This window comes from Arvicola amphibius, chromosome 11, assembly GCF_903992535.2.
Source record: "Arvicola amphibius chromosome 11, mArvAmp1.2, whole genome shotgun sequence".
Taxonomy (NCBI): Eukaryota; Metazoa; Chordata; class Mammalia; order Rodentia; family Cricetidae; genus Arvicola; species Arvicola amphibius.
The window spans coordinates 94,846,539-94,860,790 of NC_052057.2; the positions used below are offsets into that span (position 1 = coordinate 94,846,539).

Below are 14,252 nucleotides of genomic sequence, written 5' to 3' on the forward strand. Positions count from 1 at the left end.
GGACTTAAACCCGCGACCCTGTCTCACCTCGGGGTCTTCTGGACTCCTCTTCGGTCAGTTTCCTCGGAGGACGCGAGAAATAATCTCGTCTGGAGAAAGCCCTAGGACCAGGCTACCAGCCGTCCTGTCAACCCGCCTCAGGCGACTGCCAGGCCACGTCCCCATGGCAACGCCGCCAAGCGCCCGTTCGAACGCGCGCGCTGACGCCCGCCCGCCCGCAGTCCCGCAGCACCGACCAATGGCCATTCAGGGAGCCTGCCGTCGTTTACCGCCTTCTCCTCTAAAGAGCCAATCAGGGATCCGAAGAGACAGGAGGCGTAACCGTCTTTCCACCAATGGGTCAGCCGGAGGAAGATCTCGCGACAGTCCCATCAGAGAACCGCGCCTCGGAGGCGGGTCGGAGCGTCCGGTGCCCAATTCTGTTGCTCGGCTGAAGGCCAGCCGGGCTCTTCTGATTGGCTAACGAGCTACGGCTCCGTTTAAGGACCGCCTCCTGCCTCTGCGCTGCCGGTGAGTGCCGCGGTGCTGGGGGGCGGGGGGCTGAAGGGGAGCGGGGGCGGGGGTGACAGGGGCGCGGGTGGTGTGCTGTGCTACCGACCCGCGCTGCGCCATCAGAGCTGACAGTGAGGTGTGTGCAGGACAGGCCCCATCCACTCGCAGGGCCTCGGTTTACCGCTCTGCATCGAAGAAAAGGCTCAGTGGTCCTGTGGTCCGGCGTCGCCCTCTCCTGAATGGCGATGGTGTGGCTCGGAAGAATCCCAAAGACAGGAAGGCCCGGGTTTGGGATTCAGAGAGTCAGTCATACCTTCTCCTTCGGCCTCAGTATTGCCTTGTTGTCGTCGATTAAACCCTGCCTGCATTCCAAGGGATTTTATATAATATATAACATGTTTCATAATAATATATAATATGCGTGTGTGTGTGTGTGTGTGCACTCGCGCGCGCCTTCCTACCTGCCTGAATTTATGTGCACCAAGTGCATGCAGGTCCCTTGGAGGCCAGAAGGCGTCAGATCCCAGAAGCCGGAGTTAAAGGCAGTTGTGAGCCATCTAGTGTAGACTCTTGAGAACCGAACCCCAGTCCTTTGGAAGAGTAGCAGATACTTTTAACCATTAAACTGTCTCTCCAGCGCCCCCCACCAAAGACTTTTTATTTTCTGTTCCAACTGTTCATTGAATGAAGGCTGAGACAGTTATAATAAAGTCACAAGACTCCCATCTTAAAACAAAAAAGCGAAACAGCTTAAGTTGAGAACAGTCAAGTTGTCAAACATAAAAATGTTTACTATCCAGTGGGTATTAAGGTTAATGATGTTAGAAGTTTGGCATGCCTGCGTTTGAATAACTACCAAAAGTATTTCTGGACCATAGTTTTCTCCTTTTCTGAAAAACGGTATCAATGCCTCCCCAGTTTGCGAGGAAGACTGAGTGAAGAAATAAAGGTAAAGCGGCGCAGTGCCTGGCAGGTTAGCTTCTTGGTTAAAAAGGCACCGCCATTATTAAGAATAAATACACTGGCCAGCATGTATGCAGCACCGTGTGTACTTTAATCGAGTGCTCATTTTAGCTCAAAATTCTTCAGTTCAGGGGGGCTGGAGAAGGAATGGTGCAGCCCTTCCTTGCTCTGTAGACCAGGCTGGCCTCGAACTCAGAGATCCGCCTGCCTTTGCCTCCCGAGTGCTGGGATTAAAGGCGTGCTCCACCACTGCTTTACTGGAAAAAAAATGGTTACTTGGCTTACTCTTCCACATCACTGTGGATCACTGAAGGAAGTCAGGACAGGAATGCAAACGGGACTGGACTCTGGAGAGAGGAGCTGATGCGGAGACCGTGAAGGAGTGCTGCTTACTGGCTTGCTCCTTGTGGCCGGGTCAGCCTGCTTTCTTAGGGAATCCAGGACCACCAGTGCAGGGGTAACCCCACCCACAGTGGAATGGGCACTTCCCCGTCAGTGACTAGAAAATGCCCTACAGCTTGCCTACATCTTCCGGAAGTGTTTTCTCAACAGAGGCTCCCTCCTCTCCAGTGAGTCTAGTTTGTTTGAAGTTGACATAAAACTAGTCAAGACATGGATTGTCAAAGTACCTAAGATGAAAGCAATTCTTTTTCTCATAAAAAGTGTCAAGTTTAGGAAACGAAGAATAGAATGAGATATTCCTGAACCTTAGACCCCGTTTCCACTTACCTTGTGGACAGTCTATAGCACTTCAAATTCAACTCCATTCAAAAGGAAATCCATCCAGTTATTCAAGCCTCTTCTGGTTCCCTTGAACTTATACAATCTCTCAGACAGGCAATAAGATATCAACCTTGTCAATGTTAGTTTCTTGAGATACTGCATACGCCTCCCTTCTTTCTCATAGGCTTTCTCTTAATCTAGTTTCCTGCCATTTGCAAGCTGCTGAAATAAGCTGATAACAACAGGTCTCTTTGCCTGCAGTTTTTTCTTCCAGTTTGTTTTCCATCTAGCTTACTGCCAAAATGTTTTTTGTAAAATGTCAATCTGACAAAAATACACTTTACCTAAAACCAGTAGTCCTTATTGTTTACAGGATATAAATTTAGCCAGACTTGGTGGCATGCCTTTAATACCATCACTCCAGAGGCAGAAGCAGACAGATCACTGGGTTTGAAGCTAGCCTGGTTTACATAGAGAGTTCTGGGTCAGCAGAGGTCATATAGTGAGATCCTGTCTAAAATAAATAAATACATAAAATATTTAAAACCAATGTAAGCTAAGCTGCTTACCAATGGAACGCTATGTGTAAGGTCTTCATGACGGTCCTCCAGATGGGGCTCAGTCTGGACATAAAGTATGCTGTATGGATGTGAGGGCCTAAGTTTGACCCTGACACCCAGGTGAAAAACGCATGCACACATGCACATCCTTACGAGGTACTTCTTTGACCTAAAGATCTTTTTCACTGTCTTTTTTCCCCTCCCATACCCAGGCAGAGTTTCTCTGTGTAGCCCTGGCTGTCCTGGAACTCTGTAGACCAGGCTGGCCTTTAACTCAGAGGTCTGCCTTCCTCTGCCTCTCCTCATGAGTGCTGGGAGTAAAGGCGTGCGCCATCACTGCCTGGCCAGCCTGTCTTTCTGTCTTACATACATCCTTACGATGTGTGAAACACTTTGTAGCATCTGTCTGAATGTCGTTTGCTTTCACTGGACTGTGAACCTCTAGAACATGAGACATTAGTAGTATTCAGTTTCACATTCACCCTTCTGTCCAGCCGTAGAGAACACGTTCAGCAGGCAACAGATGAGTGAGGGAAATCCCTCTGTAGGCGCCAGTATCAGAATCATTTAGGATTCCTTCCCATAGCTGAACAGCAGGTGGCACCAAAAGGCCACATAACAAAATTTCCCTAAGAAACATTTTTTGTTCCAACCTTGTCTGACTTTGTCCTGATCCTAGAACCCGGTGTGTCATTGCAGGTAAAACTCTCCTGTTTTCTCCCTCAGCCAAATAACCAAGTTTGCAAAGTGATTCAGCAGCTTGATCTCCCAGAGAGGAAGCAGAGGCCCAGAGAAAGGTACAGTTGGGGGAGCATTTTCTTTGTTTCTAATATTTACATATAACTAGGATTTTTTTCTCTCTTTTTTCTTTTATTATTATTACAAGAAAACTTTATCTGGACAGATGCTTCATTCTTCCTCCAAGAACAAAGAAGGAAGTAGTAGAGGAGGCCATAGGCAGGGAGTCCCATGGAGCTGCTTGGGAGCAAGCAGAGTTGCTCTTCCTCTTCACGGGCATGTGCAAATTTTCTAGAGCCAGATTTAGGCAAAAACCTGTGGTTTTAGGTTTCTCTTTCTTAGAAAACAGCAGTGAAGTCAAGGACACCCTTGTCAAATTGGACTTTTGGGAGCCTCAGGAGATACTTTCCCCACCTAAGTTGGCTTTGGTTACCTCCATCCTCCCTGCTTAAAACCCGTTTTGTGGAAAAGTTTCAGCCAGACATCCTAAACAGTCTCCAGATGAGTCCAGATTAAAGACAAAGGAGTTTTAAAACTGGTGGTGATTTTATTAATCACTTGTGCGTGTTTTCGGAGCCATGTGTACCTTTAACCCTATTTCATGACAAACTGAGCTGTTTAAAAATTACAAGCTTTGGAGTTAGATTTCTCTGGATTCAAATCATATTACCAGCCATTTATGCCACTGGGCAAGTATTTTAATCTTTATGCTTATTTTACTTTTTGAGACAGGATTTATGTGGTCCAGAAAGACCTCAAGTTTATATGTAGTAAAAGCTGGCCTTGATATCCTAATACTGCTGTCTCTCTGCCTTCCAAGTATTGAGGCTACCAGTGCAAGGTGTGTGTCACTAAGCCTGGCTTACTCTTTCTTCAGATCTCAGCTTTAGAAAGGCACATTAGTATAGGCCTTTGTCTTCATTCGGGAGGCAGAGAGGTCTCTGAATACAAGACCAGCTTGGTCTACATTTCTCCATCTGAGCTATACAGTGAGACCCTCTCTTAAAAATCTGTTTCCTTATAAACTAAACATAAGTCTTAAATGATCGCTCTTTTCTGGGCGGTGGTGGCACCCACTTCTAATCCCAATGCTTAGTGGGCAGAGGATGGATCTCCAAGTTCGAGGCCAGCCTGGTCTATAAAGTGAGTTCCAGGCCAGCCAGTGTTACTCAGAGAAACAAAACAAAAAGAAAAGAAAAGAAAAAGATCCTCCTTTGAACTTGTTTGTTTGAGACAAGATCTGTGACACAAGTTCAGTCTCCTGAATGCTAGGATTACAGGCATGTGCCACCATGCCTGGCCTTACAGGGTTGCCTTATAGCAACTTCCGTAGTCAAAAACTGCACAGTGTAGGTGACACCGCCTTGATGCCAGACAGCATAGTGGCATGAAACACTGGTTTAAGGGATGTGAGGAGGGTTTAGGGAGTCTGTTATGTAAAGGCTGAAGGTATGGCTCAGTTGGAGAGCGCTTCACATGTGTGAAGTCTGAGTTCACGCTAGCTCTGGCCCCACAAAATAAATAAGCAAGCAAATAAAAATATGTGTTTGTGAGAACTTTTGCAGGTAGCTGCAGTAGCATTCTTGATTAATTTGATGTATTGTTGGACCATGGCAACATGGCCATTTGTCTGTAACCCCCCCACACACACCAAATATCCTAGACTGTGAGGAAATTCTGTGTGTGGAGAAAGTCAAGAGCATTTTTCCTTAGCTTCTGGAACCTTCTGATGACATTGAGGATTTTTTTCTCTTCTTTTCTTCTAACCACCTCAGGCACTCTGCCACCTTTCTGAAGTGTGAATTGCCTGCTGTCAGCCTGGAGTTCTCACCTCTGCAATCCTGGCTGCAGGCATATTTGCATATTGGATGCTGTGTTCTTTAACCCCCTGAGGTTTGAATACACTTGGAGAATGTATGAGAGCAGAATACTTTCAAGCCCCTGGATCGTTTCTGCTCCCTCTTCTCCAAAAAAACAGAAAACCAACAAAAGCTCCATTGACTTTTATGCAAATGGCACTCTTCAAGAAAACATTGAGCTGTTTCCCAGGGCCCCAGAACATACTTAAACATTTGTTTCAGTGGGAGGTGGGGAAAAGAGTTCTGTTGAGTCAGTGAACATCTGTTGAGCTGCTGAGCTGAGTCCCAAGGAAACAGACTGAGTCTGGTTCTTGCTCGCCAGAGGTACCAACAGAGACTTACCTTACAAGGGATGCATACTTAAAGTGGCTTTGTACTGGGTCACTTTAGCTATACGGGAACTACATTTCCCAGAAATCTCTTTTTTAAGAATGTGTGTGTGTGTGTGTTTTGTCTGCATATATGTCTGTGAACCACATGCATGCCTAGCGCCCAAGGAGGGAGGAGCCTCCATGTGGATGTTGGGAATTGAACCTGGATCCTTTCCAAGAACAAGTAAGTGCTCTTAAGCACTGAGCCAAATCTCCAGCCCCAGAATCCCCTTCTTAATGGCTCTGGCTCAGGACTGCCCACAACAAATGTCCGCATACGATCTGGAAAGCTGGAGTGAAAGCAGCCAGGATGTTGTACAGCACAGAGCTGGCATGGCTGTAGTGCATACACCTTCATGCCAATCTGCTGACTCACCTTGCTGATGAAGGACAGCATCTAGGCCTGAAGAAATCCAGCTCATACTGAATCCTCCTCTTCCTCTCTAAGATGGCATCCATCTCTGGGGGGCTCTGGTTTTACCTACTGCCATCTGTGTCACCAAGCCTAGAAACAAAGAAAGGAAGTCTAGGGTTGTCGTTTATCTTCATGACTTCCAGTTGTGCTCACCGGTCTCCATGTGCTCTCACATGCTTTAGTTTCCTTGCTTTCCTCTACTTCACATCTAACCCCACCCCCAGATTGCTAATACTACTAGTCTTTAGGCCCAGCAGCAGATGTGGAGGTGACTGGCTTGCATGATTTCTCTACTAGCTCCCTGAGCTGGAGATAGTTTGTGCTGAGGCAGGAGGATCTCAAAATTGAGGCTAGCTTGAACTACATAATACGCTCAAGACCAAACATGAACTATCTAGCAGTATCCCACCATGAAAAACCAAGGCCTAGAAAGGTAGGTTAGTGGTTAGAGTACTTGCCTCTCGTCCAGATCCCAGTATTTGATTCCCACCAACACACATACACTCCTTATAATAAATGCCTAAGTGTCTGTGAGTCAGAGTCCTCTCTGATGGCGTCTTATAGTAGAGATTTATAGAGTTATTACAAGCCTGAAGACCTCACTAAAAAGGTGACACTTGAGCTATTTCAAAAGTTAAAAGTAGAGCCGGGTGGTGGTGGCGAACGCCTTTAATCCCAGCACTCTCGGGAGGCAGAGGCAGGCGGATCTCCGTGAGTTCGAGGCCAGCCTGGTCTACAGAGCGAATTTCAGGACAGGCTCCAAAGCTACAGCAAAACCCTGTCTCAAACAAACAAACAAACAGTTAAAGTATGGCTGGAGAGATGGCTTAGCCATGAAAAGCACTGCCTGTTCTTCCAGAGGACCTGGATTCATTCCCAGCAACCACATGGCAGCTCACAACTGTCTGTGACTCTAGTACCAGGGGACCTGACACCCTCACACAGACATACATGCAGGCAAAACATCAATGCATAGAAAAATAAAATTATTAGACAGGTGTGTTGGTGCACACCTTTAATCCTAGCACTCAGGAGCAGAGACAGGTAGATCTCTGTGATTTTGAGGTAGGCCTGGTCTACAGAGCGAGTTCCAGGACAGCGAGGGCTGTTACACAGAAAAAACCAAAATAAAACAAAGAAGTGGGGCCGGCAATGTGGCTTAAGAGGTAAAATGCTTGCTGTTAACTGGACAATGAGTTCAGCCGCTGGAGCAGATAAAAATAGGAGAGAATTCCTTGTCACACCTGTAGCCCCCACAACAATAACTATAAATAAGCAATAGTTGTTAAAGGGTTAAGTAGGAAGCATTGTCTATATGAGTTTGGGGATAGGCTTCTAGTACACAGCTGGTTTAAGCCAATTGAAAGGGCAATGGGGAGTTCTCCCTCTCTAGAAGATTGTCTTTCCTGTGAGTCAAGCATACATAGACTAAGCACCTCTCCTTAGCTGTCTGATCAGATTATAGGCCAGACTGTTTCTTTAGTGCAGCCTCTTTACAAACTGCTGGAATGTACGTTTTCTACTATGCTAAGACTTTCTCCCCACTCCCATTCCTCTCCACAGGAAAATACTAGCCTTTCCTCTCTTTTATGGGTATACATGGCCACCTAAGGCCTGTCATTCTTGTCCTTCATGAAGGCATCTTTCTTTTCTCATGCTCTATTTTTTTTCTTTTTGTCTTTATTTTTGTTTTTTTGAGACAGGGTTTCTCTGTAGCTTTGGAGCCTGTCCTGGAACTGACTCTGTAGACCAGGCTGGCCTCAAACTCACAAAGATCTGCCTGCCTCTGCCTCCCGAGTGCTGGGATTAAAGGTGTGTGCCACCACCACCCTGTCGAGTCTTAGATTTCTGATGTTTCCAGGGCTCTGGCATTCATTATATGGAGCTCTTCAAGAGGCAAGAGGAAGGTATCCTACATTTATTACTTTCTAATTGTAGGAAGGCTATAGGATCAGTTACCTGTTTCTACATGAATTCTAAGCCAGTGATTAAAATACTTGTTCAGTAGTTCTGCACTGACAAGGTGCTTTCTTATGGCTTCCAGAATGGGAAGTGTTCTCAGCATAAATAAGGAGTCCAGGAAAATAGAACATGGTGTTTCATAAAAGCCTATGTACATATGAATTTTTTAACTCAAAAAAGATCTCATTATACATATTCTGTACCATAATTTTTTCAATTAATATATCCAAAAATATTTTCTTACAGCCAGAACATTTGGTTCTATCCCATTTTTAATGGTGTGTGTGTGTGCCGCAGAGATAGATGTATATACCGAAATGTCACTAACCATTCCCACACCAATGCTTTTAAAAAGTGATATACCAGGTGGTGCACGCCTTTAATCCCAACGCTTTGGAGGCAGAGGCAGGTGGATCTCTGTGAGTTCGAGACCAGCCTGGTCTACAAGAGCTAGTTCCAGGACAGGCTCCAAAGCTACAGAGAAACCCTGTCTCGAAAAACCCAAAAAAAAAAAAAAAAAAAAAAAAAAAAGTTTGGAGACAGAGGCAGGTGGAGCTCTGTGAATTTGAGGCCAGCCAGAGCTCCATTAATAAGAAAAAGAAGGAAGAAAACTAAATGGTGATTACGCAGCCCTCTGCAGCCTCTTCAGGTAGAACTGTTATCCTCCAAGTCTAGGCCCCAGATTCATGCTGTGAACAATCATGACAGTTTGCCTCTGCTGGAGTGAAGGAGAGACTTCTTCCTTCCTTCCTTCCTTCCTTCCTTCCTTCCTTCCTTCCTTCCTTCCTTCTTTCCTTCCTTCCTCCCTTTTTTCTTTCTTTTTTTAACCATTGGTGTTTTTTACTTTTCATTTGGACCTAATGCATATGTGACTTAATAGACATGAATATGAGACTGAAAAATGAACAAAAGTGTCATGGTGTATCAGACTACCTAAGTGACCCCACTGGAGTCTCCGCTTTAAGGACTCGGGATATAGGCTGAGGGAAATGGGATTGTGAGCTTAACTGTAACACGTTCCTAGTGTCTTTTCTGTTTCAGTGAGTAGGTGCTGCGTCTCTGTAGTCTCATAATGCATACAAACGAGTCTTAAGTTTCACAGGGAGACCTGGAGCTCAGGGCAGAAGCTCCTTGACGTGGGTGGTTACCAGGGTCCTGTAGTAGTTACAGACAAAGCTTCGTCCCTAACCCTGGATGCCCCTCTGTATTAGTTATGTTCTTGTTGCTGTGACAAACACCATAACCAAAAGCAACTTGGGGAGGAAAGGGCTTATTTCAGCTTAGAGTTTATAGTTTGTCATGCAGGGAACTCAAGGCAGAAACTAAAACAGAGAGCATGGAGGAACACTGCTTATAGGCTTTCTCTCCTTGGCTTGCTCAGGCTGATTTATTGATTGATTGATTGATTGATTGATTGATCAATCGATCGATTGATTGATCTATTGATTGATTTTGAGACAGGGTATTTTTCTGTGTAGCTTTGACTGTCCTGAAACTGCTGGAACTGACTCTGTAGACCAGGCTGGGCCTCAAACTCACAGAATTCCACCTGCCTCTTTTTCCTACCTCCTGAGTGCTGGGATTAAAGGTATACACTACCATGCCTGGCTGTTCAGCCTGCTTTATTTATATGTATGTATGTATGTATGTATGTATGTATGCATGCATGTATGTGTCTGTGTGTATATACACATATTTTTCAGGTTTTTGTTTTTGTTTTTCGAGACAGAGTTTCTGTGTGTAGCCCTGGCTGTCCTAGAACTCACTTTGTACACCAGGCTGGCCTTGAACTCAGAGATCTGCCTGCCTTGGTCTTTCCAGTGCTAGGATTGAAAGGCTCGTATCACCACTGACTGGCCAGCCTGCTTTCTTATACCACCTACCTAAGGATGACCCCACCTTCAGTGTGCTGGGCCTTCCTACATCAACCATTAATCAAGAAAATACTCCACTTGCCTACAGGCTAATATTCTAGAGGCATTTTCTCAACAGTAGCAAAACTAAGAAACTAACCTCCATTTCTTGGCATGCTGTCTGTCCTTTTGTGGGTTGAGATCACTGTTAGCCAGTCCTTGCTGTTCTCCAGCTCTGCCCCATGTGTGGATTTTCCGGTTGTGTATAGCTTCCCAGTGTTTCACTTCTTCTTTAACTTCATAGACAGAGCATGGCCCTGAGAGCATGTGGCTTGATCATCTTTCGAAGACACCTTATTCCCAAGGTGGACAACAGCACAATTGAGTTTCTGCTGCTGCAGGCATCAAATGGCATCCATCACTGGACTCCTCCCAAAGGTGCTGGGCAGAGGGGTTAGCTTTTGGGGAAATGCCAAGCTTTGCTCAGGAATCCACCCTGACAGACTTCCTACAAGGCTTGTTTGCCAGTAAGGATACAGCAGGGGGAGGTGGGAGAGGCAAGAGCACTTAATCCTTTCTATGTTTAAGGTCTCTAGGCCAGCCCAGACCTAGAAATAGGATTCTGCAGCTGACCCCAGCAGACAAAGCCCCTGGTGTTTTTCTGCCATTCACCTGTACTCTAGCCCATGCATGGCTAGACAGGAGAAGAGCCCCTGGACTAGGACCTGGGACTGTCGGAACTGAGCAAAACACGGCCTGTGCCTACCTTCTGAGTTTTTTATCTATCAAAGTAGAGCTTGACTTAAAAATCCCATGTTTTCTTCCTGCCCTTTTTCTGATTTAACTTGATAAGATCCTTTGCTTCTTTGTCCAGCGTTCCCTTCACTAGGGTTTTCTTTTGTGGACCTCACATCCAGGGAGTATGAGTTCTGGACTGTTAGGGACGCAGAGCAGCTGGCTTTCCTGGTCATAGGCCATTGGCATATTCTGGCAGGAACGGAAGGGTCCTTCTTAGACCAAGAGGCCGTGAAGATCACGGAGACCTTGCACTTGTAGTCTCAGCAGCCGCCTTTGCCTGGGCTCCTCCCTGAGCACCCAGGACAGAGCTAGTCAGGTCTTCAAAAGGCAAAAGAAAGGTGAAGAAGAAAGTCCAGTGGCCTGTAGCCTTTGACGTGGCCAAGATGTATTTATAAGTAGGTTTTCATTCACTAGCGTTCTGGATGCTGTTTTAAGGGTACAAAAGATCCCCTTGGATGTTCCTGAAAGAGAAGAGGTGGACGGAGTGTCCCCCGTGGAGCCCGTGCTCATTTGAGTATGTATTTTCATAACTCTTCTTGGAAGCCCACACTCATGCTATTGGGTGTGTCTTACTTTTTCTGACTGCCTCTGTTAATTCTGATGTTGCCGGACAATGGTGGCTAACACCTTTAATCCCAGCAGAGGCAGAGGCAGCGGATCTCTGAAGTCAAGACCAGCCTGATGTATAGAACAAGTTAGTTCCAGGACAGCTAGGACTACACAGAGAAATCCTGTCTTGAAAAGCCAAAAAAGGAAAAAAAAATCCTCATGCTTACACTTACATTAAAATGTCTTTATTTAATCCAACTCTGCTTCAGATGGGGATGAAGCCATCCTTGACTGAGGCCATTGGGATGGTCCCAGTGAGCAATAACAGATTGGCTCTGGCACTTTCTGGGATGAGGCCCCAGAGTAAACAGCCCTGACAGATAAAAACAGAAGGGTAGGATGGGAAGGCAGAGACAGACAGCTGAGATTGGAAGAAACAAGACATGGCAACAGAAAAGAAGTTTTTGCACATTTGAGTTGCACAGGGAAGAACAGGGTAATAGAGAGGCGCCACAAATACTGTAGCTAGGAGTGTTCACACTTCTCTCCTGATCACGGGAGTCACACTGCGGGTCCTCTCACTTGGAGATGGCAAAGGACCTCTCCTAATCATCTCTGTCTTTGACCTGGGATGAAATTACCCTCCTGGCATCGGTGGGCAGCAGACTGAATATATGTTCCTGGGTGGGTGTCCTAAGATTCGCAGACAGCTGGGAGGAGGGGTGCACCCTGAATCAGCGTCTTCTGGCACCACCAGTGTCTCTCCTACTTTTCTTCCTCAATACATTATCAGTGCGGTCTGTGCACACTGTAGGAAGTGGTGTAGGCAAAAACTTTCTCCAGAAGCAGGCAGCTAGAATGGATTCCAGAAGTGCCAAGTTCCTAGTTTCCATTCAGCAGCCACTAGGCAGCTGCCCAGACCCCTGGGAGGTAGAACTCCTAGTGTATAGCTCCACCTTCAGGCCAACGAGGGAACAGCTGTCAGTTCCTGCTCCTCATGAGCTCCCGACCGAACTAGGAGGGCCCCTCAGCAACTTGCCAGAGCCAGGAGGAGATACAGGTTACCAGAACCCTTTCATTGCTTCTGGGCCCTTCTGGGACACTAAGAATTTGTGGGAAAGGCCTAGGGGTAAAGCTGGGGGCCACCACAGTCTGCAGAACTTCAAGTGTTGCTGCAACAGTTTCTTGGCAGCTGTCGGCTTTGATTTGGCTCTTGCCAACAAATTTTCTTAGAACTGGCTCTTGGCTTGTCCTTAGTCTTAAGTTCCCATCACGACTTTCCCTGTGAGTCTGAAATCTGGCCTTGCTCAGTTAGGAGGATGAAAACAATTTGAGAACGCCTTGATGGCTACTTGGAAACAGCTGCTGGGGCAGCAGTGCGGGGCTTGCGCCTGTTCACTGTAGAGTGTTGAATCCTCACTGGGGCTTTCCGCTGCCCACTCTGCCAAGAGACTGCCTCTCCTTGGAAAATTACTTTAAGGTCTCCAAGAAAAGGGGTCCCTGTGAATAATATAGGGAGAAAACTCAAAAGAATGGGAAAGCAGAGATCTGAGGAAAGCCATCTCATGGACACCAGAAGGCAGTCAGTGTTCTGGGAAGGGGCCGTAGCTTAGTGGTAGAGTGCCTACCTCCTGTGCACACAGCCCCAAGTGTAACACGTGGCACAGCAATAACGAAGCGATATCTGAATCTGACCTGCCAAGCACATTTTTGTCACTCTCTACAAAGATGGAGTAGGAAGGAGGGATTTCTCGGACCTAAGAACCGACATGGCCTGCCTTACAGCCTCCCTAGGGATGTTAGGGTACCATGACCCGCAGACTGCCTTTGGCCCAGGCACTCCCAGGAAGGTCACTGAAGACCCTGGCTTTCTGCCATCTGTCCTGAAAGTCCAGCTTCTTCTTTATTTCCTCCTAACCAGGCCATGTGGACCCTGGAGAGACTGACTTGGAAACAGCCCTGCGAGAGACTCAGGAGGAAACAGGCATAGAAGCAAGCCAGCTGACCATCATTGAGGGGTTCAGAAGGGAGCTCAACTATGTGGCCTGGAAGAAGCCGAAAACAGTCATTTACTGGCTGGCAGAGGTGAAGGACTACAATGTAGAGATCTGCCTCTCCCAGGAGCATCAAGCCTACCGCTGGCTAAGACTGGAAGAGGCCTGCCAGTTGGCTCAGTTCAATGAGATGAAGGCAACACTCCAAGAAGGACACCAGTTCCTCTGCTCCACACCGGCCTGAGCTGACCAGAACAAATGCTTCCATTGCTTCCTTGAGGGTCTCCTGAGATGAACCCACCCTCCTATTCAGGGAAGGGTGCACTGGTCTTTGCCTTGCTATGGCCAAGAGCAGATAGGTTGGTGGAAGTAAAATTAATTTGGCACTCTCAGGTGAGGGCAAGGAAGCCCTGGATTCAGTCCCTAGCATAGACAATAATTACTTTCAAAATAAGAGCAAGCAAGAATTTTAGCTAAGTTAAAAAGCAAAGAAGGGTAAAAAATTTTAAATGCCAGCCCCAGTAAGTGTATCCTCATAATTTATAAATAAACTTCAAACCGTTTACATAGCCTTTTAACCTGTGTGCTTATTTCTTGGAATCATGCCATTGGTTGGGAAAAAGAAAACTGAAGGCAGTGTTGGTGCACACCCTTAACCCCAGCACTCGGGAGGCAGAGCAGGCAGATCTCTGTGAGTTTGAGGCCAGCCTGGTCTACAGAGCGAGTTCCAGGGCAGCCAGGACTACACACAGAAAAAAAATCCTGTCTTGAAAAACTATATATATATATATATATATAGAGAGAGAGAGAGAGAGAGAGAAACTAAAGTGAATGAGAGCTCTGGATTTAACCAGAGGGAATCCTCAGACCACCAGGCCATTTTGACCGTGTAAACCAGAGGAAACCCTATACCCTAAAGCTAAAGGCTGGTACCATGAGAATGGAAGAGATGCAGCACATCTAGGGTGACCCTTC

General features: G+C 46.5%; 1 protein-coding gene across 2 annotated transcripts; it reads left to right on the forward strand.

Annotated features, from left to right (window-relative positions):
• The first annotated feature begins 392 nt into the window (after window positions 1-392).
• Nudt2 (nudix hydrolase 2) lies at window positions 393-13,855 on the forward strand. 2 transcript variants are annotated; one of them, XM_038348279.1, is made up of 4 exons: window positions 393-510; window positions 3,438-3,535; window positions 10,241-10,374; window positions 13,205-13,855. In XM_038348279.1, the coding sequence occupies exons 3-4, from the start codon at window positions 10,248-10,250 to the stop codon at window positions 13,519-13,521; spliced, it is 444 nt and encodes a 147-aa protein (XP_038204207.1). In that variant the 5' UTR covers window positions 393-510; window positions 3,438-3,535; window positions 10,241-10,247; the 3' UTR covers window positions 13,522-13,855. The 2 variants fall into 2 exon arrangements, with proteins under 2 accessions (XP_038204207.1, XP_038204209.1); XM_038348281.1 differs by having other exon boundaries at window positions 427-510; window positions 3,465-3,535.
• The last annotated feature ends 397 nt before the right edge of the window (window positions 13,856-14,252 follow it).